Source organism: Anguilla rostrata, chromosome 15 (assembly GCF_018555375.3).
Source record: "Anguilla rostrata isolate EN2019 chromosome 15, ASM1855537v3, whole genome shotgun sequence".
Classification (NCBI taxonomy): domain Eukaryota; kingdom Metazoa; phylum Chordata; class Actinopteri; order Anguilliformes; family Anguillidae; genus Anguilla; species Anguilla rostrata.
In genome coordinates, this window is record NC_057947.1 from 7,379,506 (window position 1) to 7,404,280 (window position 24,775).

Here is a 24,775-nt window from a genome sequence, read left to right on the forward strand (position 1 = left end):
AAGGAAAAAAGCTAAATTGTACATTTTAAAAACAATTCATTTGGAAACTTGCCACAAAGGCTAATTATGTCATAACATATTTAGTGTCACAATTAGTAATTTCAAAGTATATATTGTATATACAACCAAAGTTAGCATTGTTTTTCCATCTGGCAGCTTTGTGTTGACAAAGGTCAGACATGAAAAATATTTCATAAATCAGCCATCCTTCTCCTCCATTAGGTAAAAGACTGGCGTTACATCAGGGACGGGTGATCAGCAGCATACAGGCAAAATGCGAACATGCGGGATACATCGGAAAGCACAAGAAAAGACATCTGATCTTGTGGTCACAGAATAAAATCTTCTGCCATTTTAATTTGGGATCATATGCACATGAAATATTAGTTCAGTTTTATTTGTGAAATTGACTGTATTGGCTGGGTGAATATTGTCTTAGTTCCAACAGCATTCACAACCTGCTTGAAGGCATAATGATTGAGAATTTCTTGAGCAATACTACCACCCTGTGGTGATTTATATTATTATCCTATTTTCTAGAGGAGGGTATTACAAAAATGTACTGTAATATGATTTCATTAAAATCTTACTTTATTTTAAAGCATTTGTGTGTTACAACCCCTAACCCCCCACCCCACCCCACTACTCAAAAACACCACAACTTGGCGGGCCATACTGTAGATGACAGATATGAGGATCTGTCATAGATAACTATTTTGTCGTTCCATTGACAAAACTGGTGGGAAATATTTCCACCCGTTTTTAGGAAATAACAAGCAACAACATTTATTATAGAAACAAGCACTTTTTTTATTAAACATTCAGTAACAAACAGACAGCCCATGTGGTCTAAGAAAGCATTTTTAGATTTGATTTCAAATCTTATAGACAGATTTATGTACAGAGTACCATACTACATGAAATGATGCAAAGTACATGGTGCATGCTGTTGCAGTGAACAATGCATATACAATAATACTTAACATTTTCATTTAAATAATTTCATTTCAAATGCCAATAATACCATTCTGGCAAAATGACAGTTAAGCAAAAGAAAAATCCAGCTGTTTCAGCAATTATGTAACTCATTAGACTGAAGCAATGCACCAGCAGTTAGTAGCATCATGGTTAGTCTGCTATTGAATGTACACACTGAAATGGTTGAGAGCATTAACACCATAGATGAAGTGTTGTAACAGCACAATACCTGTCATCCTGCTTGCAAAAGGCCCGCATTACATGGTTGGTTCTTGAACAAGAATCAAGACCAATACCTCACTCTCTTCTTGTCAGCTAACAGTCATGTTCCTAGTGAAATGCTAAATTACCTCAAAATACTATTCACACCAGTATAGACTCTTCGAACGGTGAACACAGTCTGAACATGAGAGCTTACTCTAGTGTGGTTACTTTAAATTTTACACAGTGTGTCCACAAAGCCAACCTGGCAGATCAAAACAGTCAAAAAAGCCTTTCAATGCTTTGTCATGGAGTAAAAATGTAGATCAAAGCATTTTTCATCTGTATGACAAATCTGATAATCTTGTACGCTGTGCTAGCACAATTCAGCTCTTCTATAGGGTATATAAAAAGAGAGATATTGACCGCTAATTTCATATCAGACATAAAACCGTACCAAGCATTTACTACTTTGATTTCTCATTTTATCTTAGAAGAAACGTCTTTATTATAGCTTCAAATATTGATGGTCAGTGATGTCACAAGCAGGATTTCATATGGTTTCATACAGGTACATATTTCCCAATAACATGGTCACATCACACTGTGGTCAGAGAACAGTCAATCATGTTGTGGAAATTAAACATTATTCCATCAAATCTGTTCGTCGTGAGATCATCCACCTCCACCTGCAAAACGCTAGCTCGAAGCATCGCTGTTGTTTGAGCCCTGACGTTTTGAGCACAGGAATCATGCAAATTCATCACAAGATAATACAACGCTGCCCATTGTATTAATGAATACACCTGCCAAATGAGAGTTATCATTGTTTTAAGAGCAATGGCACGCCAAGGAAAAAATGAACACAGGATGACTTCATCAATACAAGATCCGTACCGATCAGGAGCGTACGGTCAGGCGGCTCGGAGATTCTTCCGCAATATAATTACGCAAAGCACCACAGATGAAAAGACAAAGCAAAGCAGAGCCAATCCCTCTCACGGGAGGGGATCTCAGTTCCTGCGGTTGTAAACAGAAGTGATCGTTAAGTCACAGCAAATTTCTCACAGTCGCTTTAGTCCTGGGATCAGATGGAGTATTGCCCCTGAAAGGTGAACATTATGGTCAGTACACCGCTATGAAGGAGCTCAAAGTTTGGGTGTTTAGTTCTGAGATCAACATATAAGGTTTTCAGTAACAGCCACCTCAGTGTTCCAACTTATGACGAACACAGTAAGCACCACTGTGTTGGTTGCCATAAAAATGTAGTGATACATTTTCCAAATCAATAGAAATAATAAGCACAGGCTGTAAAAATAAATATCATATAAAGTAATAACTATATACAACTTGGACCTTTGTGGTTTCAAAAAAAAGTCTACTAAATAACAGTTAAGGCTTGTTTATTTTTTCTCCTCTTATTCTGACACAAATTTGTGCGCTAAATTGATGTGGGTGTGATACTATATGAGTTTAAAGGTTTTTCATTGGTCGAGAGACTATTTTTAAAGGCCACTGCATAGTAAATGACTAGGTGTGAGAAATGAATGGGAACCAACCTGCTTTGTGGAAAGATTACATTTCACCTGAACAGAGAAGCTACTAAACATGAGATCATTTCATTTGAAAGTAATGCAACATATCTGAACAAACCCTTGGAACAGCACCTGTGAATTGGACATTTAAGATGAGAACTGTTCCCAATTTTCTTTTCATTATTCTTTCATTTATCTCTGTCTTTGACATCTTTATAAAAACAAAAGTGGTTATTCCATACATACAAAATGGTACACTCAGTTCCATTGAACCAAATATAAATATATTGGCCAAATTCTGTGATCGTTATTGTTTAATCTTACATAGATGTGCATTTCCTCTGATCATTTCCTTCTCCACCGGGTATGTTTTAAAGTGTTCGTAAGTACAGTCAAAATGAACAACACAACCCAACAGCAGTATTACAGCTCCATTTCTAATGGAGACCTTTTAAAGGATTCACCACTAGTACACTAGTACAGTAGGCATGGTGGTGTACAGATGTTCATTCCCTGATGTTCTGTGGGAGTGATTAATTTTGCCCAATAAGGACTCAAATAAAGCACATTGGATAAACCTTTCTGCTACTGGGAGAAAAATCTAACACCTAGTACCTTACAAATTTCATCAGAAACATGTGTCTAGACCAGGGATAGGCAGCTGGATATTTCTGGGTTCTACTCCATTTTAACCTTCAGTTAAATAATTGCATTAATTATTAAGCTTAATAACCCATCTGACTGTGCGATCGAGCTCAGATGGAACAAAAGCAGAAACAGCTGTGTCGCTCCAGGACCTGAGTCGTCTACAGGTGTAACCTCCTTAAAAGGATAAGTGCATTATGAGCCCTGAATGACACTTAGCACAGTAAAGCTTCTTCCTCGAGCTCAAATGGGTGACAGTGGCTGCCACTTACCACTGGTGTGCGTGCCCTGCGATGGACTGGAAACCTGTCCCGGGTGTATGACTGCCTCCTGCCCAATGCATGCTGGGATAGGCTCCAACCCCAACCCAGACCCAAACCCCTACCCCCTCGAACCCTGACCAGGAATAAGGGGGTTAGATAATGGATGGATGGACTGCCATTTCCATACCAGCTCCAGACTCAAAACGAGTGAACCCGTACCAGGCATCGCCTACCCCTGGTCTAGACGGAGTGATGGATTCTCCCCCCTTTTTTCTCCAGACTCTCCACACTGTGGGAGAGAGGGCCAGAGACGGCCCGTGTCAGGCATGTTCCTCATAGGGTGTGGCCCATGCTGCTGGTCACCAGGCCCTTGATGTTGGTGACGGGGCGCACGTCGTTGAGCTGCCTCCTCCTCTCGATGAAGGAGGCCAGCCGCGCCGTGTCCAGCGGGCTCTTGGAGTACTCCCCGCCGTGGGCGCTCACCCAGGGGTGCTGGAGGCAGGAGGCGGCGCCGGGGCGCTTCCGGGGGTCCTCCTGCAGGGCGGTGCCGATGAAGTCGCGGGCGGCCTGGCTCACGCCCCGGAAGTAGTCGTCCGGGAAGCAGAAGTCCAGCCGGCAGATGTTGACGCAGGTCTCCTCCAGGCTCTCGTCCAGGAAGGGCGAGACGCCGCTCAGCATGACGTAGGCCAGCACCCCCACGCTCCACACGTCCGTGCTCAGGGACACCGGCGAGCCCTGGATCAGCTCCGGGGCGGCGAACTCCGGGTTCCCCAGGAGCAGGTGCACGTAGCGGTGGCCCGACACCTGGACCGCGTCCCCGAAATCGATGAGCTTGACGCACGGAACTGGAACGTGTAGGTTCACCAGAAGGTTCTCAGGCTGGTAACAGACATCATACACAATGTTAGCGGCAGTGACAAGATGTCATGGGCTTTTTACTGTAACAAATCACATGCATTTCCTTTTCTGCTGTGGACCACAGAAACGAACAAAAAATAACACCAAAAATTCTGAAGAAATCGTTGAGTAAAGAAAATTTTCAAGAAAGAAATTTCAGGAAGTGGGCACATGAATGTGTGTAGTGGCCAAGGTGACTAAGGGCTTTCAACAAAATGTTATTATACTTGCAGTGTCCTCCTGAACAAGGTGTAAGAAATATGAATTGCATTATATCATCTATATAAATGCATATTAAGTAAAAGTGAGCTCAGTTTCCCAAACAAGGGAATGTGCCAATCAAACAAATAATAAATATCATAATTATAATAATGAACAAAAGGGACATGGAACGTTAACAAATGGCCTGGCTGCCTGAAGCCTAACTGTAATAAGTCAGAGACTCCAATGAAAAACAGTGACTTTTGACATTTACCTTTAGGTCCAGGTGTGCTACTTTACAAGTATGAAGGTGGTTGAGGGCCTCCAAAGTGTCCTTCACGTAAAAGGCCACCTTCTCTTCCATCAGTTCATCATGGGCCACCAGGTAGTCCAGCAACCTCCCGTCTTCCAAGCTGGAACACACACAGGGGTTAAGATTACATCAGAATCTGGAGGAGGAGGAAGGCACACCACGCAGGTGGAACTCAATACAGTGACTACCTTCAGAACTGGTTCTGTTAACAACATCAATGACAGTAATCAACATATCAGCCACTGCCTAAATGTGCCATGCCAGATTTAGGTACATGGCTAATTTTAATCTGCACCTTTGTGGCAGCTTAATACATACAGATACAGAGATAATGAAAACCATGAGCATATAATCACATGATGAAACTATTCGCCATATGGGGTCCAAGACAGCAGTCAGATGCATTGGGAAACTTATGTGAGCTTTTCTTAGTTGTAAAAGCACGCACTGCTGAGTTGTATCCATAGGTTATGCACACATTAAGCCTTTTATATGTACCCCCACGTGTTTTTAAAGCAGTATCCTCCAGCCTGTAAACTAATCTGGACCTGAATAATAACAGAATGTAAAAACATACAGCATTTACCAGGCAAAAAAAGTATGTTCTGTAATAAGGAAAATATTAGGGGATTGCGACCACTTAGGCTGCTCAGATGAATGGTTCCCACTGAAAGCTGTGGAGAAACATCACAGCTGTACTACAATATTGACTCCTAGACCCTCTTGGTAAGGCCTCAAGTGGTACATCCGGGTCACGGGGTCACATGACAGCAGAGGACAGGAGAGACAAGATGGCGCTTACAGCTCCAGCACCAGCAGGAAGGCGGCGGGCGACTCGTAGGTGTCGAGGAGCTGCAGCAGCTGCGGGTGCTGCACGTGGCGGAGGATGTCGGCCTCGTGGGCCACCTGCTCCTTCTTCTGCATCTTCTTGGCGATGCACTTCACCGCCACCTCCTTCTTGGACGCCTTGTTCAGGCACTTCTTCACCACGGCGAACCGGCCCCTGGAAGCAGAGAGCGGGGAGACCGCGGCTGCAGAGTTACATGGGAAACTAATAAAACTCATAACTATGTAAAACTAATACAACTCATAACCATGTAAAACTGATAAAACTCGTAACCATGTAAAACTAATAAAACTCATACCTATGTAAAACTATGTAAAACTAATAAAATGAGAAACTAAATTTTACCATATTATTAATTTCAACTATTTAACAATTTGCATAACTGGCTTTCATAAATGATTTCAATCGTATGAAAGTAATTCTCTACAGCAGACAAAAAAACAATGGCTTACTAACACAAAAGCAGACAAAAGATGAGAACAAGCAGAAAAAGCATTGACATCACGTGTAGCTTGCTGAAGAGGCTTAACTATGATAATTCAATGACCTTTAGTAATGAAGTACAACTTTACCTTCCGATCTCACTGATTTCTGTGAAAGTTGCTTCAAAGTTGTCTTTCCACTGAATGCCAGTCCCGTCAAACAAATCTTCAGAGACAAAACAAAACGTAAATATCTTTATTTTTCAAACACAGTTAAAACATCCTCTCATATTCCCCTTGCCCAGTATAATGTCTGCAGAAACATATCAGAGAAATGACATCACTGAGACTTCATGCACAAGGTTTTTCAGATTGGAAGGAAAACTTTTTAGTGTAATGATGCAGGGTGCATTGTGCATTGTCTGGATCCATGTATGGGGCCTCTGGCCTTGAGCACTGTGATTGGTGGAAAGGGATGTCACTCCGCCACTGTGATTGGTGGAAAGGGAGGTCACTTACTTCCGCTGGGCAAGGTCACCATGTTGGAGGGCTCGCTGGGCGGGCTGACTCCCCAGGGGTTGCTGGCGCTGACCCGGAACTGATAGTGCCCGCCTGGAATGAGCTCCTCGATTTTCACACACATATCCCCTGTGGTCACCACTGCCGACTGCTGCCACACCAGGGAGTCTGCACAGCCAATCACAAAGAAGCGTGAAGGATGACGGAAGAGCAGGACCAATCAAAGTCAAGAAGAAAGAATCTCAGTAGAAAAGAAGTCGATTACAGACAAGCACACAGGGTGACAAAAGAGCACAGCCTATTACAAGCAAATATACAAGGTGACCATAGAAAAGAATGTATTACAGGTTAACGCACTGGTATAGTGTCAAACTTAATACCAGTCACAGTAGAGAGTATTAGGCTACAGAGATATGGAGTGGATTTTGCACGATTCATTTTTTAACTGGTGGCCATTGTATCTGCCAATACACAAGACCAAACTCATCAGAGCATTCGTGGAGGGTCTGTAAACAGCAGTTTCTCAAAGCGCAATCCCCCTTTGCTCATCCATGAAGCCTTTCCCAGGCTTGTGTTCAGGTGCCGTGGCAAGAGAGCGGTGTCACGGAGAGCCGTACCTTCCTGCCGGTACTCCACGGTGTAGCTGGACACGGCGCAGTTCCCCGAGCTCGCCGGCGGCAGCCAATGCACGATCACCGCCGTGCTGCTCGCCTCCTGGGCCACCGGCCTTGCTGGGGCTGCTGGGATGCCTGCCCAAGGGGAAGAGGTTTTACATCTCAAGGTCATCCATTTTTCAAAGCTCTCGCCCTACGTCCTTGGATTCGCTCTGAGACCCACCTTGCACCTTAATGGAGGCTGAGGAGGAGGCCGTTCCATGGTCGTTGATTGCCACACAGGTGTAGATGCCCGTGTCCTGGGGCATCAGGTTACATATCTTCAGCAGAATATCACCCGTTTCCCTGGAAACCGGGACGGAAAAAAAGGAACTCAAGGTCTGCAGTTTGCCACCACAGAACAAAACAGAACAAGATCCCTTTTCAAAAAACAGGTCCCCGGGCTTATCTACTAAGTAAATAACTGCTTAAAGGTACATTCAGAACATATGTCAGAAATATAGCTTGGTGCTTTTCAGTGTAGCCTGTAATCAATTTCCCAGAATATGGCTGACTGACTAACCTGGAGGACAAAGTGCTTATAGTATGCCTGTATCAGACATCATTTTCTCATTGATATTCAATGCTATAAACAACAGTCATTCCGTGGGCATGCAATGTCCTCTCCGTGCTCTGCTGTCAACATTAAACGCTTTATTAACCCGAGTCATCTGACCGTAGAAGATATGACAGGGTGTCAGCACACTAGGGCTCGCCGTGACTCCGCGCGACGACGGCTTGCGCCCACTCGCGGCGACTCCGTCAAAACCCAGTTTTGCTCATTTAACATCGCTCAAGGCTGCCGGGTGTTGACTGCTCAATCGGGAAATGCAGACCTTCATGAAAGCGATAGAAAAAGCCCCTCCGGCTCCATCCAACAACCTGTCACTGCAAATAAGTTGTTCCAGCCTCCCCGGCTCGTGCTATCAGAAACAAACCACACGCATTCCCTCATTATCAACAAGTCTGCCTCTCTCCCACTTCCTACGGCCTTGACACGGACAAGCAGAAATTGTTGCTGTAGACAGCAATTAGCTTATCTGCGCAGTTGGTGAAAGTTGTGTAGATTTAGAGCGTGAGCAAATGTTTTCAGAATTCTGTTCTTCCTGAATTTCCGGGAGACCGGGAGAAAACAAACGTATGGACAAAACCGTTACGCTTGTCATTCATCGCCATTAATGTCGTTCCACACAGAAAACCCAAGCGGATACCTGATGTTTATGGTGAAACGGCTGTTGTTGACGACTAGGCTTTGATCCGGTCCCTTCAGCGTGATGTTCGGCCTCGGACGGCCGCAGACTTTGCAACACAAGACCACAGTCTCTCCAAATGCGCACGTCACGTCGGCAAGAGGGATCAGGAACTCTGGGGCCACTTAGGTAACAAAGTCACACACAAGGCTTTCAGCCAAATGCCTTTATTTGCAGAAATAGTTGTGCTCAAAGCTATTTTATTTTCACAGTATACTTAAAAATGTCTATGGCACAAAATGTCGTTTTGTTGTAATGGATCTTGTTCCACCAATCTACATCTCATCTACATCTAATTATTTAATAGCAAATCTGAAAAATGATTTTTTAAATCTTACCTTCTTGTATAAAATTTGGATTCAGTAACTGTAAAGAAAAAATTAATTGTTAGGCTATGGTAAATATTTTCAGTATAATTTGAATCACTGTTTTAATTTTGCTTTACTGCAAAGTGGACTTAAAGGATATACATACCTCAAGTGCTTCTGCACAACACATTTTTAAAGACATACATTTGTCAGATATATAAAAGGAACGTGTGGCCTGCAAACTTAAGATTGAATTCAGCTCTTCTTCCTGCTGTCAGGAAACAATGCTGTCTTAACCGTGATAGGTTTACTCATTATCTCCAAGAAGGGTGTAGTTATCTATAAATGAAATGTGATACCTCATATAGGAAGTGACTTCTAAATATGACCACCAGGGAGCACTAAAGCATCATGAACATCATGAAGCACCCCTGCAGTTGGTCTAACCAATGAAAAACAATTGTGATCTTATGACATGACAAAAGCAAACATTAACTATTATTATTTTTGAACTGTTGACAGGTAAAGGATAATGATTAAGGTCTCTGTTATAGAAGCTTATCATTATGTTTACAGACTTTAAATCTATGTGAAATTCTTCAGTAGGTGAGGAAATTTCAGTGCTATCTTGATTTACAGTGAAAATAAATCTCTGGTCTTCACATTAGCCAACACAGTATCGCAAGTCATCAAATCAAAACACTCGTTTTCAGATGCAAAGTGATAAACACTGAATGAAGTCAATGTGCAAAAAAAATTGCTTTTCAAGGATGCTCTAAATGTTTACACCTTTTAACCCAGAAAAATCAGTACTGTAATGGAGGAACGCGAATCACTGATCAGAGGAGGCAATCCAGTTCTACTGTAAAGGAGAGAATTTAAACTGAAGTTTATTCAGAAATATAAACTGGGACAGCTGTGTCCTTCTGGTGGATTTGCACCCACATTCCTTTTCAGAGAACTGATATTTCACTTCAATAAATAGTGAAATATCAAAAAGCATAGAAAGTGCCAAATAAACTTGTCATCAATCTTAAAAGAAATGTTGATATTTAAATGCATACAAGCATTACTCAAATGTGCATTACATACAACACTATGCAATGTTAATATTCAAATCATGTAAAATGTAGCTCTTTTCCTGTAATTTGGAAAAGCAATTTTACAAATCTAAAGAGGATACCATTTCAAGATTATTCCGTTTCATTTGGCAGTACATCATTAGTTTCACATAAGTGAAATGCACTATCCTATAACGGGTTAAAAAATAAAACAAATTATTTTCAATTATTCAGGATTCATGCATGTGTGGCTCTAACTGGATCAGAAAATCCCTGAATGACCCACGGTTTTGTGCTTGAATGCAACATTAATTGAACAAATGAAAAAGATTGCAATATGACACATTTTTTCTAAAACATGAAAAACACCAATATCTAACATCAAGAATAAAAACCAGGAACAGGTGGTATCCAATGTAGATGGCTATATAATGTGCAGACCGTCACATGAAATTCATTTATGTGGATATTTTCATAAAATAAATGTGCAAATCTAATTGAGATTGATACAAGATTGATGTTGAAATGCAGGCACAGGCTTATTCACCATGAGGTTTTAAAAGTATGACCCATTTTAAAAAGGTAGCTTTTACAATTTTAATGTCATAATTGTTAGCACTGCACATTATCGCTGACTCCACCCACCTACCCATGATGCACTGTGTCTGACAGTCCTCCTCACTGTCTGCTATGAAGTCATACTGACATAATTCTTACCAGAACAGCGTAGCATCAGTAGCCCTTGTGTTGTGTGCACAACCTCTACAGCTGCCCTGAGTTTAGTTCAGGACGGGCCCTATGCAGTGGGTTTGGATTCATGCCACCCTCATAGAAAGCATACTCACATTTACACAGGAAGGTCATCCAAAGCTCACACCACACAGCCTTTACTAGTGATGCCCGTCCTTCAGAGCGTCTGGCCAAAGTGACTGCATACTTCACTTCACAGCTGTTAAATGACTGCTGAATTTATTGATGACTAATGAATGCATGTTTCGAGTGTTCAGAAAGAGGCAAAGAGGGCGGTGAGTGATCGGACACGCTGGATGGGGGCTCTCAATAGGGTCAGAACAATGAGACCCCACCGCGTGCGTGACAGGGGAAGAGAGAAAGGCTGCAGAGTCTAATGGGCAGCATGCAAGATGAGATGGTATACATTACTACCTCCATGCTAGTTTTGGGGTCTAGCTCATCGCAATCTGACTCCTCTGAGCTGTTAGACTCCTGTGGTATGGAATGAGAGAAAGCAAAATTAGAGTTATCGCAGCGGCCCATTGGTTCCCAAACTGGAGGTCAGAGGTCATCAAGAGAGGTAGGAACAGCCCACTTTAGGCAGGGCTCTACCGCACTGTACATTTGTTGCGTAGTTTGAACTCTCAAAAGAAGGGAAACTGCCTTACTCAGATCTCATTACTCAGAACTCTTATATTAGTATTTATTCTGCTGTACTCTTGTCATCAGATTAAGAATGAAGGCCTGAATTGAGGCTGCAGAACAGAACAGGATTCTCCTGACATCGGTTGCTTGGGAACCATTGAGCGATAGTGACAAGGTAATATGAATGCACTGCAATGGGGAAATATGGTAAAATACCAAGGTGTAAAGAAAGAGAAAATAATATGTAGAAACAACACACAGTACCTGATACAGTACACATCTGCAAAATGTAATTGGTATGAATAATGTTATTTTAAAACCATCCCAAATATTAATTTTGACTATGATTACAAAGCTTTAATCCTATATATTTAAAAAATAAACACTTTTACTTTAGTAGAATCCAACCTGTATATCTGCATTATCTTTACAGTATGTGTATTTATAGAAGCTAAAATGCAGTCTTATTTATGGTACTGTATATTGAACCAAAGGGAGATAATCTGCATATATCTGGACATTGGGGCACACTAAAATTAAATATTCATAATTGCAGTTGTTACAAATTTTTCCCTTGTAGGACACTTAAGTTGGTATTCAACTCAAAAATAATGTAGGTCACTTACACATACAAAACTTCAATAAATACTGCAGACAATAACAACATTTCTTTAAGAAAAAACCTATTCTTTTACTGCAACTGCCACTCAATTCACAAAATGGATGTATCCTTCTATTGGAAAGTGTAACATTTCTATAGGGAATGTGTAGTTTTTGGAACCAAATTTTACAAGTGATGCTATATTATTGGGTAATTTAGTATAACCTCTATGACATATTAACTTCCAATAATTCATCAAGATTGGCTCTAAGGGTCTCAACTGCATGATGAGTGGCAGCTCCAGTCTGTTAACGGTTGAAAACATGACCTGGTGAGACTAGCAACATGCTGTTCAAATCCAAAGATGTTGGGAGTGGTAAACACGCAAAAATAATAACAAAAAACAATAATAAAAAAGTTACAAAAAAAAAACACACACACACACAAACAACTTACTAAAATAAGCCATTTTTGTTAAAGGTTCCACGACTGCATTGCTATTTGCCTACAGCGAACGGGAAATTGTTAGCAACTGAGTAACACCGCTACAACAAGAGCTAATCACAAAACTTGCCGGTCAAATAGCGGCATTTGTTAGTACCATGCATAAAAAAAACGGAACAGCAAAGAAATATTTAAAAGTGCTTTTGTTTTCGACGCCGTTCGGGGGTTCACACACAGGCGGCACACCGGTCAGTCCTCCGCGCCCGCTTACTCACTTTAACAGAGACCTTGGCGGTCAGAACCTCCTTGGGCTTACGCAGTCCGTTCTCAACTTTTGCGTCACTTTTGCAACTGCCTTCCTTCTCTGCTCGTTTTCTCGAGCGCAGGGTGTGCCACGAGAGAGATTTCCTGCCGTACCAAAAAACGCGTCAGTCAAGAGCATCAATCATATCAGGACAGGAAGGAGGGGTGATGGGGTGAGGGAGCGGCCACCCAACTGCATTTTTAAAAACGTTTCAAATCTTTCGAAACTTAAAACTTCTAAAAAAACAAAACAAAAATATTGTTTGAAAACGAAAGTGTAAGCTTCATGTCGACAGCGACAGTGATAAATGTGAATATGCGAAAAACGCAGGAACTGATGCCAATTCACCAGGCTGACGATAACCCAGCCCCGTTTAACACTGATTTATGCATTTACTGTGCATTTATTTTGTGTATATGCATTACCCCTCTATACTCTTACACCATTGTGGAAACAATTTGTGTTAAAGCAGCAGAAAACTGTCCAATCTGAGGATTTGCGAGATGTTGTGACTTCACAATCAATCTGACTGAGTGAAGCTGCTTTGTACACAAATGTCTTCTGTTGAGGACCAGTGTGGTTAGTAGAAAAAGAAAACTGTCTAACTAACATACTGCAAGACCAACAAAACAAGTGAACGTAAAGTAAAAGCCAAAAAAAAAATTTAAATGAAAAGGAAACAATAAGTTCATAACCAGTGCATAGTTGAAATACTGTTGTAAATTTAATCAATTTTTGATTTAAAAAATATTTACCCAAGGGGGTCTTCTTAACTTAAAAAAAAAAGATACATACACCATCACTTTTCCAAGAGGAGAAATGATCAACTTTAATGTAGTCCACAACTTAGAAATAGTTAAAGGAAATGAATGGCCAGTCACAATGAAACGTTTTACTGTTTATCTATTTTTTTTTTTTAACTTAAGAGGAATATTTCATCTGCAACAATAACTAAGAAGCACAACTATTGCAGATACAAAAAAAGAAATTGAATTTATATCAACACCTAGATTTAGAAATCGAAATCAACATAATGGAAGGACTGCTTTTACATATTTGTTTATCCTTACATTCTGAATTTGGAATAAAAGTGATACAGTTTTCCATCTATGTCTAATATTAAAAGCAGTGAGTTGCCGGGGAACTGCAGTCTAACTGCAGTCGTAGTATCCACCACTGTTAACATAGCCACGGAGGTTTTTCCTCAAGCGAAACAAGCTCAACTTACTTTGCCTTGTTAAATCATGCTCATGTCAAAAATGTATTTTACATATTCAAAATAATACATTTAAAATTATCGGTTACATTAGAAGTACAATGATAAACATTGTGACTATCGTTGTATTGCACAACCTGATTTCATTCATTCATATGAGTTATTTTTAAATAGTGCAAAAGACTTTATACAGGAATGTACTGGTGAGAAAATTGATAAACAGAAAACATTGTTTACAGTAAACTGCCAACGTATTCGATAACGACAAAATCAAAATAAAGGAAATCTTATTCTTCAGAAAATAAAATTAAAATAAGAAAAACAATACAAGCTGTACAAACGAATTGCCATAGACAATAACACAAATTCTCTCCGTTTGGAGAAATAAGCCATCCGTCACAAGGCGATTTTATTGAGCAAAAAAATATGAAAGGAAAACAAAACGGGTGTTAGAAATGAAAGAAAACTGAAACAATCGTCCAGACCAGTCAGTTCCACACGGATGTAAGATCAGGCTTCTTTGTTGGTTTTCTCTATGTGACACAGGTCGTGACTGCTCTACGGTCCTTTCGTTCAGTTTATTTAGCAATTAGCCTACGTTTTTTTCTTTTCGTTTTGTCGGTATCTGTCTTTCTTTTTACACATATTAACAAGAAGAGATGTCGGACTTCCCCTGGGTAGAGAGATCCAGCATTTAGGAGTTTGTTTGTTTGTTTGTTCCGAGGGGGAGGGGCTAAATGGACAGGGAGGGGCCGAGCCCAGCATCTCTTTACAATCCGAACAGTGCTCCAGTGAGGGGGGTGGAGGCCGAGGGACGCTACTTACTTGATGCTCCCGTCGGCATTGTCTAAGAGCGTTTTATTTAGGGGTCCCAGGATGTCGCCGGGCACCCAGCCCTCGGCGGCCGGGGAGTTGCTGTTGGCGGGCCGGTACACCAGGTACATGTTCTGCTGGTTGGTGGCCAGGATCTGGACCAGCTCGCCCTGGATGACGCAGATCTCGTTCTCCTTCAGTGCGCTGTAGTCCTGGGTCACCATCATGGTGGAGGACATCCCGTTACATCCAGCTGTGTCGTGCTGCGGCGGGAGAGAGGGGAGCATGGGCACAGGGGCGTGCCACGTTACAAAAGACTCTACCTCCGCCCTCCCTGTACTTAAACTCTGAAGGTCCTGCAGGCCGCAGTGTGTGTCTGCAGGTATTTGCTCCAGCCATGTACTACACCATCTGGTTTCACTCATAAGCTCACTTCCTGGAGCAAGGAGGCTAAATATTTAGTGAAATCTGGTAGTGTAGAGCATGGCTGGAGTAAAATGAGTCAAACTCTCTCATCTCATTGCCAATCTTTTTCTTATTTAGCAAAAGAACCAACAGAAATAAGATTTTAAGTCTAAATACAAGACAAAAATCGACTGGCTCAAAAAGAGAATTACAAATTTCTACTCACAGCGGTTACTGTACTGCCAAGCATAATTTAAAATGGTAAGGAGCACTATACTCTGTATGGAGCAGAAACTCACACTTGCTTAAATACTGTATGTCACTTACATTTGAGGTCAAAGTTTTTTGTGGCTGCATGAGTGTATGAGGCTGACTGTGCTAGCAGGACGCAGGCCTGCACACTCACCCTGGCAGGCTCGCTGCGCTCACCCTGCTTGTGGGCCTCGTAGCAGGGGCTGCCGTTAGAGGTAGATATCTTTAGGGGCGTGGGGGAGCGGCCTGAGATGGGGGGCTTCTCCGCCCCCACGGAGGTGGAAGAGAGGGGCCTGCTGTTGGGCTGGGAGGGGCGGCCGCTGCCCGACGGGTTCCGGGTCAGAGAGTGAGACCCGCTCTCCTTCTTCTGGTACTCAATCGGAGACTGGAGGGCTGTGGAGGGGACGAGGCAGGATGAGTTCAGAACTACCACAAAACAAATTTAAGGCTCAAAACACCCGGTGTAAACTTCACAAAATAGAATTCCTTGTCTGAATTTCCTGTTGTTTTAGGGTTACTTCTCTTGGTATTTTACCTGAGAGGAAGTTGCTCTGAGCATCCAGCAGGTCATTGATTTGCTGGACCCAGATGCGCTTGATGTCCTGGTTGGCGGCCTGAAGGGTGAATCGTTCCGACGAGCCGCGGCAGAAGAGGATAAACTTGCAGGGGTCGTTGTCCACATTTGCGTCCATACTCAAGTAGCTCACCTACAAACAGAACATACAGATCCTTACAATAAATTACAAGCAATACCAATAAAATATCAACAAAACACAAAAAAGCACCTCCATAACAGCATTCTGCCAGTAGAACTCCAATCCTGATGTCTTAAGCGTGCTGTACTATGTAAATATTCTCACCATTTAATCGTCATACAGAATTTTGACAGCTTGTGAAATACCAATTGATCACTCCAGTTTGAAAACCGGAACTTTCTACACCGAAAAAGCCCACCTATGTGGCTTTGGATCTTAACATCAGCACGTAAGGTAAAGATAGCTGGACGATTGCCATAGCAACGGCTCAGACCTTGATGCTCTTCTTGAACTGGTAGCCGGGCGTGGACGAGCCCTTGCGGAGGAGCTCGCTGAAGATGACGATCTGCTCGAAGAGGAAGACTCGGCGCTCCTTGCTGCGGGACAGGACGCCCGAGTCCTGCTCCGTGACGAAGAAGGTGTCCTGCTGCAGCAGCTTCCCCTGGCTGGTCAGCTTGCCCTGCGGAGGGGGGGGGGGAGCGGAGGCCGGGTCAGTTCTCTCCGTCTCTCGGCACCGAGGTGGAGACGCTCACGGAGCACACACGCCCTCTCACGCTGTCTCTTAACGCCGGAGAGCGTCACTGTCAGTTATCCGTGCGTGTGAAAAATGAAGCGTGAGTGACAGGCAGCCACTACTGCACCTCAGCACAGACAAATAGCGCACTGCCGGGTGTCACTTCTCATCAACACTGTGGGGTGAATGGGCAGTCGTCACTGTCTCCATGGAGGAGAATAAATCACTGCCAGACATCGACCTCCGTAAACACTGAGGAGTAAATCACTGTCAGGGGTCACTTTGACTCAACACGGACTGGCAAACCACTGCCAGCTGTAATTTTGACTCAACATTGACTGGCAAATCACTGTCAGGGGTCACTTTGACTCAACACGGACTGGCAAACCACTGTCAGTTGTAATTTTGACTCAACACTGACTGGAAAACCACAGTCACTTGCCATTTTGACTCAACACTGACTGGCAAACCACTGTCAGTTGTCATTTTGACTCAACACTGACTGGCAAACCACAGGCATTCGTCACTTTGACTCAACACTGACTGGCAAACCACAGGCATTCGTCACTTTGACTCAACGCTGACTGGCAAACCACTGTCAGTGGTCACCTCGACTCAACACTCAACACTGACTCACTGTCACAGCCATCGCCGGCTCAGCGCTGTGTGGTAAACCACTGTCACACCCCGCTGTGTCTGGTGCGGGAGATTAAGCCAGCGGATCAGCGTCCTTTCTTTCCACGCCGAGCAATAAAAGCACTGATTATTGCCTGTACAGTAGGTCAAGCTGCGGGCAAACCGGAGGTTTCATTTTCTGGCGATTACTCACGGGTCATGAATGTGGGCTCTTATCTGACAGCTCAGACACCGCACATTCGCTGACTTTCACGGAAACATTTTGTGTGTGCAGAGGAAAATATTTTCCACAAAGTGACATCACCTGTGTCTCCTTGACATTGTTAGATAATTTTTATCATTAAATTATGATGTAATGCCTTCCACTTCGCCCACCTACCCCCTATCTCCAAACACACATCCACCCCACCCCCACCGCACCACCCAAAAAAAAAAAAACAACCGCACACAAGGCCAGTTCTGGAAATGAGTAGACATAAGAGGTTTAAAAACAGATTGTCAAGTTTCACCTGATGAGAGCTGTGACAGAAATCGATTTTTGAATTCACACAATGCTTAATCTTCCTCTGCTGGACTGGCAGTGCATGGGAATATCAATCCTGCAGCATAACACTTCTACATGCAGTTTCCATAAACTCATTGCCTCCTTTCAGGATGTCAACACTGAAGGCAGGTTCATTTTTGAGAAACTGACGGTTCAGGGAACCTCGTGAATAATAACAGTGTCCCTCCCATACCTCATAGCCTTGTAGCCGTCCTAAGTTCATCATATCATTGCATCGCTTCGGGACCAGGAACATTAAATCAACTGCTTTCTGTAAAAAAAACAATATTTTTAAAAAATCACAAGAATATCGATACAGATACGCCAAATAATTTAAATCCGCACAATTTGGCAAGACAGAATCTGGGCGTGCTGCACAGGAGCCAAGCGTGAGACAAGTACCTGTTTAGATTTCTTAACTTCTTACCTCAGTTTCCTGACAGTCCAGGCCTGCTTTTGAACTGTACTTCAAGAAGTCCTTGGAGACAGAAGACAAATTTGATTTAATGATTAATTTCATTTTGCAAAGTATTTCCATTTATGATTTTGACTCTTACGCAAGAGTCCTGACAACCAGGCCTCCAAGACGGACTGATATCAAACAGCCGGCCAAAATATCAAGATATTTTACAAGACATTACATAGTTAAGACGACAGGTAAGGGCTTTCACCTTAAGAAGCAGCTGGTACTTGGTTATTCTCTGGATTGGCTTAATGAGAAAGTCGCTCATAGATAGTCTTGAGTTTAGCTCTTGCTGCACCTCCTGTGAAACAAAGCAAACATGAAACGAGAGTTGGAAGCGGTTACAAAAGAAGAGATTGATCAGGAACATTCCGCAGTGCTTTCCTGTTATTATTTTCCTATACAAAAAGTGATCATGCTACATTTTTACACAGTGATGAACAAGTAATATTAGGACATCATATACACTATAATATGTTAATGTTAATACCTCAAAGTACGAGTCATATTCAGCAACGATGAACTCAGACCTGGGCTTGTTCTGACAGTACACCACGTACATGTGCAGCCGTCTCTCCTGCAACAGAACAGAAAATCAGGCTGAAAATCGAGTTTCACCCTTCAGTCCTTTCAAACCGTCGTCACGGACGGCCTGTGCGCGTGCTCGCTGTCATTATAAACTAATTCAATTCAATTCATAGTGTTATTTAGAGACACAGTCACAAAGAAGCTTTACAGAAACCAGGAAATGGGTAAAATTGGGTAAACCAGACCCTGACCCCGCTAAAATCCTTCAAGTGAGGCAAAAAAAAAAAAAACTGCCTACTGAGAAGACAAAAAAAATACACTCAGCCATTGGTGGGAGAAAAAAAAAAACTCTCCAGAGGGAAGAAATCTCAGGAGGAACCAAAGTATAGAGGTGAAGCCCACCCTCCGCAGGCCAGCCCAGGTCCAAATATTAGACAGACTAAACGTAACGTTAAAGGGTAATCTATTCAAGCAAATGGATGAAGAGGCTGAACACATTATAGCCTGAGGTATTTCACTACCTCGTAAAACTAATGTGCAACTCTCAAAGTATAATGAGCTGCTAATCAGTATGTAGTACAAAAGAAAAACATATAAAAACAACCCAATCTAAATTTATTACGCAATTACTTTGTGTAGTATGTTAATGCGATGATTTACAAAATCAGATCAGTTCATAAAAAACAATATATGTGCCGATTCCTGTTGAAATAGAACATATTCGCAAAACAAACAGTTTGTTTAGTTGACTGATTGACACCTGATTACCAAACAGCGATAATGCCAGCAATTGCAAACCTTTACATTCATTGCGTTACGATAATCATTACGACAGTCATAAAGGCTTCACTGCAGGTTTTATCCAGACTGACTCAGGCCAGGTCTGGAACTAGGCTAGCATGCACAGAGACCCCTCCATCCAGGGCTCCTTGTCATCTACGCTCAGTCACAGTCGTCAGCTGAGGAAACGGCGGCGGCGGCGGCCACACACGTACGTGTTTTATGAAAAGCTGCGCGAGTAGCTCGTGGTCTTGAAGACATTTCTCCAGCTCCCCGAGGAAGAACCTGCAAGAGAAGGAGGCCACCGTCACAGGACAGCCGCGTCGGGCAACTCATATCTGTATCATCAACGCAGAAATCCTCCGACTTGAGGTCTCCCGGTGGATAAATATAGACAGATTGAAAGCCTACTCTCTGTGCCAGTCGTAGATCTGATGGATGTTCCCAAAGACAATCTTGTCTTTTCCTTTCATGTCTTCGGGAACGCCCCTTTCCTCCATGTGCTTCATAAACCCCTGCGGGGGAAAACGGCAAAGCAGAGGCATCGCATAAAACCAACCGAGCCGAATGAGACCCGGTTTTTCTCTCTCCGGCAAACATAAAGCAAACGAGCGTTCGGCAAAGCGTGAAATAGCGCAGTTTTACGAAACGAGTGAACACAGCTTAGCGAACGCTCTAAAGCGGCGCTCAGAGAATTCGGCGCCCTTGAACGCGCTCTGACGAAAGGAGCGAAACGCACACAAATACGCGGGGACCGCGGTAAGAGGCCCCCGGGGAGCTTTCAGGCGAGCGGTACTCCGCGGTAAGGAGGTATGACACAAATAGAATCGCTCGGGGACATCAGCGGCGAGCTGAGAGCCGGCGAGAACGGGGAGCCGCAGCGCGACCTGAAGAATCGCCGCGATTCATGTGCAAATTTCTACCAGGGCATCGGCGCACGGGTTCCACTGTAATAAAACAGCTCATCTTCTGCTGGAGTATTTCACCTTGTGAAATGCGAATACGTGAAAGGACAAAATGGCTGGCTTTATAGTCTCTCGACGGTCGCACTCACCTCTACTACAATGCCCAAATCCTTCACGTAGTCCTTCTCTGTCTGTACCAGCTCGTTGAGAACAAACCTGAAAAGCAAAGTTTACAAAGGGGAGGATTAGAATCCTCAGCCAAACAGGGCCTTCATTCAACGCATTAACAAACAAGGCCCGCCATTCTGGCTCTGGGCCACGCGCCACACTGCATAAGAAGCCTATTACCAGAAAGGAAACTCAACCCGGTTGTAATGTTACGTGAGCTCAGGCTCTTACATGCGTCCACGCAGCGCCTTGGCCTTCTGCTCCATCTCGGGGTTTTTGGGCTGGGCGGCGGGCTGGTCTGTTGGGTTCGCGGCGCTGATGCTTTGGTACAGTCCCGGCTCCAGGGTCTGCCACAGGGAAGAAGAAGAGACAAATGCCGGTGTCACCACCAGTGAAACACATCTACAAAAGCGATGCCTCACTGGAGACCTTAGGACAAGTTAGGGAAGAGCTATCCAACTTTATAGTGCAGTCCTACAGGGGGAAATCACAGAAAAACCATGATGGGGTCACAAATCACTGAAAAAATATAAAACGGTTAGACTGTATTGTCTTTTGGAAACAAGGGTTAAAATCTGAAAAAAAAGTGGATTAGAAACATAGAAGGAAATGAACAGAAACATAATGCAGGCAAGACATAAATAATAAAAAGCGGGCTCTCAAAGCCATTCCCGTATTTACACTAAAGGGCCGTATTTTACCCTAAACTGGAAACCTGGGGCTTTTGGTGAATGGGAAAGGCACTTCTGGACTGCACGTCTGCTTCACTCTGAACCACCAATGGAACCATTTTAACATTTAAGCTGTTTTTATATTAGTCAGCCTATACGTTTACATCTTCCTCAGGTAGACAGAATTCAGTATCGCACAACACTGTAAAAAACAGAGTGTTCTGGGGATGAGAATAGACAACCTCTCGTAATTAACACAGGCAGACGCTCCACAAATAGAAGTATAAATGAGCGTAAGTATAAATATATATAAGAAAATAAAACCAAGGAATTGTTCATGTGAATGCCATGCCAGTGAATCAGTTACAATAAAGCAGGCATTTAAACTGACTACTAAGATTCCGATATCCTTGCTATCTGCCACAACTTCTAAGAACACAAAACCTTCCAAAATTATGACTTTGGATTAAATAACAAGGAACAGGAATTATATTGGCATTGTCACAATATGGGATCTGTGATGGATATACAGTATTATAATTACCAGCACATGTAATGGGATTTAAATTATGCCTTCATCAAGTGGATGTGCTCAATGCACTGCATTAATAATTAAAGAGAAATGTTGCAGGTCTGAAAAGAAAAGGCTGCCCAGAGAAATTGCACTGTACACTAATGAGCATGCAAGAAAGCAGAAACTATGGATACAAATACCTAAAAAGGAAACCCGAATCAGAATGTAAAATAACACTTCAAATTAATTTCATATTTTTCAAAGAATAAAATAAGCATGAATGAAGTTAAATGAAGTCCACACGTGAGGATTATTAAAACATAAATAGAACGGTAAAAAAATAAAAAACCAAGAGAGTAATATGCAATACTTTTCATCATGTTCTCATCATTTGTAGTAACTTCATTTAATATTAGTAGTAAATGAAAATGACTTCATTGTTAGACACACAAATCAACGCATGAATTAAATGCATTCAGAATACTGCAGCATATTTCACCAAAAAAAAAAAATTTTTTGAAGAAAACCACACTTCCATTTCAGACCCACATCCATTCTAGCAGTGACACAAGTTCAAAACAGTTTCACCACACATTAGCAGTAAAGTAAATACAGACTGACTGAAATCTAAAACAGAAAGAAAAATTGGGAGATGTCTCTATTATTATTTGTGTTATTATTATTAAAGCAGTACATCGATCAACGTGGAAACTGAGGAAAACGAAGATATGCTACTGGACGAACGAAGATATGCTACTGGAAAAAAAACATCTTAAAAAGGACAACCGATGAATAAATACATTTTAAAAATTCCAATGTGTATTTTACACAGCACTCTAGAGAATTTAATCGCATGGATCGCTGCTACTATGCCACGGTTAATGACTTCCCACAGAAAAAAATAAAAAAGAAACTAAATAAAATGATGAGTCATACGACAGATCGGTCTCGTAAGCCTCCCTTAACCTTCCCTCTCCAGGCTCGCAAACCTGTCTGGCTGGCCTGGCGGCGCACTTACCATCTTAGTTTTGACCAATTTTTCTATCGCACTGACAAGTTCCGCGGCGCTGGGGACGTCGGCCGAGCCCTGCCGAGCGGTAAGCAGTGAAGACTGCAAGGCACCGTTTAATAGGAACGGGCGAGTTAGCAGAGCGGAGAGAGGGAGCGGGGAGGGAAGAGACAGGCAGTTAGATCAGCACTCGTATGAGGGAGGAAAGTCAGCCATAAGTCAAGCTAAGGGGACCCAGCAGCTATCTCCACCAATCCAGAGCTGTGTTTCTATGTCAGTAACAGGTGGTTTGTTTCACCCCCCCCCCCCCCAATGTCAGTGTTTTGACTGACAATAGATTTGAAAAAAAACATTCTCAGAAAAAGCGCCAGAGCAAGTCGAACAGGTTTTTGAACCCTTTAACCCTTTCATTTAAGAATGAACGAGCCAAACCACATTTCAAAAAGCGCGGAGACCGGACGTGTCTGTTTGCCGCGCACATACCATAGTGTCATAACTGTGGCCTCGATACCTGCTTCTGCAGTAAACCCTACATTCCATTGGATTTTACTCTGGAACTGTCTGAGGCAGTGACACACAGAAGTGGACTCTAAAGTCCCCTAGCAACAAGCTGAAGAGCGTTCAACGGAAGACACCAGAACCGGGAGGGGAAACGGTGTGTTGAGTTGGGCCCTTGTGAGCGGCTCTTCCCGCTGAAGCCAGGACAGACAGAAACAGAAGGCACAGTGCAGAGAAAGTGAAGGATCGATGCGTGCAGACGGCAGGACCGAGGCTAGAACAGAAACAGGCTCAGCTGGAGGCTCATTCGCTAGCGGCGCGGGCTCCGCGTTGGCAGGGAGGGGGGCTGGGGCTCACGTTATGAACTCGTGCTGAATGACACCGCAGACGGAGAGAGGCTAGCACGGTCAGAGGCTAAGTATCCTAGACCTCTTTATTAACAGCAGGGGGTGGGGTTACATTGTGCAAACATCGCACGGGTGAAAGTGAAGGAACTGATAAAGAGATTTTCGGGTGAAAATCCCAAAATGCGGGACCGTTGCCCGTTCTTTAGTCCCGTGCCGCCCCCGTACCTTCTCGTCCTGGGCGGAGGGGTCCTTGATGATCTCCATGGGGGGAGGGAGGGGCGTGTGCGACTCGTCTTCCGGCTCCTCCTCCCCTCCGCTCTGCATTCCGGACGATGATTTCGACAGAGGGCCTTCTTTTCTACCCCGCTGAATGAAGAGGGAAAACAAAACAGGTTTTAACCCTTTCAGGGTGTAAGATCACAAATATGTGATTAGAATGTTCTTAACTGAACATTTTGCTGCTGATGTAACCATTACTATTAGTAAGTTAACGCAGTAGAGTTCTGGAACACAGACTTTTAGGAGGAAAAAAAAAACATGCTAAAAAATCTACTCTTCATTCAAAGGGTTAACACAGCCCGTTGTTTCAGGCCAATCTGGGCTGTCTCTGACATTCACCAGGTTGCCAAGGGCATCTCTACGGCACATGACTTCTGTACCATGTGGTTTTCCCCCACAGAAGAGCAAAACAGCTCAGATTGAGGGTTTCGGAAACGATTTTGGGCGCTCTGATTTTAGCCAGTCATATAATTTCATGCTAATTAAGCTGTAAGAACAAGCGGTCTAGTTTTCACATGATGCTAAAAGCATAGCTAGAGGCGATGTGACATAAAGCAGCGAGAACGCAGCTGTATGAGGAAAATGAATGCCATTGCAAGACATTTTATTCAACAAGCACACACCGTTACCCAGGTATCAATAAAGCGAATCGTGAAAAT

The 24,775-nt window shown here is 43.0% G+C and overlaps 1 protein-coding gene across 8 annotated transcripts in view; it reads right to left on the reverse strand.

Moving 5' to 3' along the window:
• Positions 1-785: 785 nt before the first annotated feature.
• The window catches only part of kalrna (kalirin RhoGEF kinase a), an 83,355-nt gene continuing 59,365 nt past the window's right edge, over positions 786-24,775 (reverse strand). For 6 of the 8 annotated variants that reach the window (XM_064311502.1, XM_064311503.1, XM_064311505.1 and 3 more), the window contains 24 exons: positions 24,063-24,203; positions 21,030-21,145; positions 20,780-20,846; positions 20,137-20,240; positions 19,941-20,010; positions 18,908-18,994; positions 18,626-18,718; positions 18,382-18,432; positions 18,148-18,225; positions 16,535-16,720; positions 16,041-16,212; positions 15,660-15,898; positions 14,861-15,111; positions 12,791-12,923; positions 11,258-11,317; positions 9,063-9,090; positions 8,686-8,848; positions 7,659-7,780; positions 7,439-7,570; positions 6,822-6,989; positions 6,453-6,528; positions 5,836-6,036; positions 4,995-5,133; positions 786-4,501 (listed from right to left, as the gene is read on the reverse strand). In XM_064311502.1, coding sequence (XP_064167572.1) covers positions 3,956-4,501; positions 4,995-5,133; positions 5,836-6,036; positions 6,453-6,528; positions 6,822-6,989; positions 7,439-7,570; positions 7,659-7,780; positions 8,686-8,848; positions 9,063-9,090; positions 11,258-11,317; positions 12,791-12,923; positions 14,861-15,111; positions 15,660-15,898; positions 16,041-16,212; positions 16,535-16,720; positions 18,148-18,225; positions 18,382-18,432; positions 18,626-18,718; positions 18,908-18,994; positions 19,941-20,010; positions 20,137-20,240; positions 20,780-20,846; positions 21,030-21,145; positions 24,063-24,203 — 3,423 coding nt within the window. In that variant the 3' untranslated portion in view covers positions 786-3,955. Of the gene's footprint in view, positions 4,502-4,994; positions 5,134-5,835; positions 6,037-6,452; positions 6,529-6,821; positions 6,990-7,438; positions 7,571-7,658; positions 7,781-8,685; positions 8,849-9,062; positions 9,091-11,257; positions 11,318-12,790; positions 12,924-14,860; positions 15,112-15,659; positions 15,899-16,040; positions 16,213-16,534; positions 16,721-18,147; positions 18,226-18,381; positions 18,433-18,625; positions 18,719-18,907; positions 18,995-19,940; positions 20,011-20,136; positions 20,241-20,779; positions 20,847-21,029; positions 21,146-23,001; positions 23,095-24,062; positions 24,204-24,775 lie in introns of those variants that run through there. The other 2 variants (XM_064311510.1, XM_064311504.1) reach the window with 2 other exon arrangements.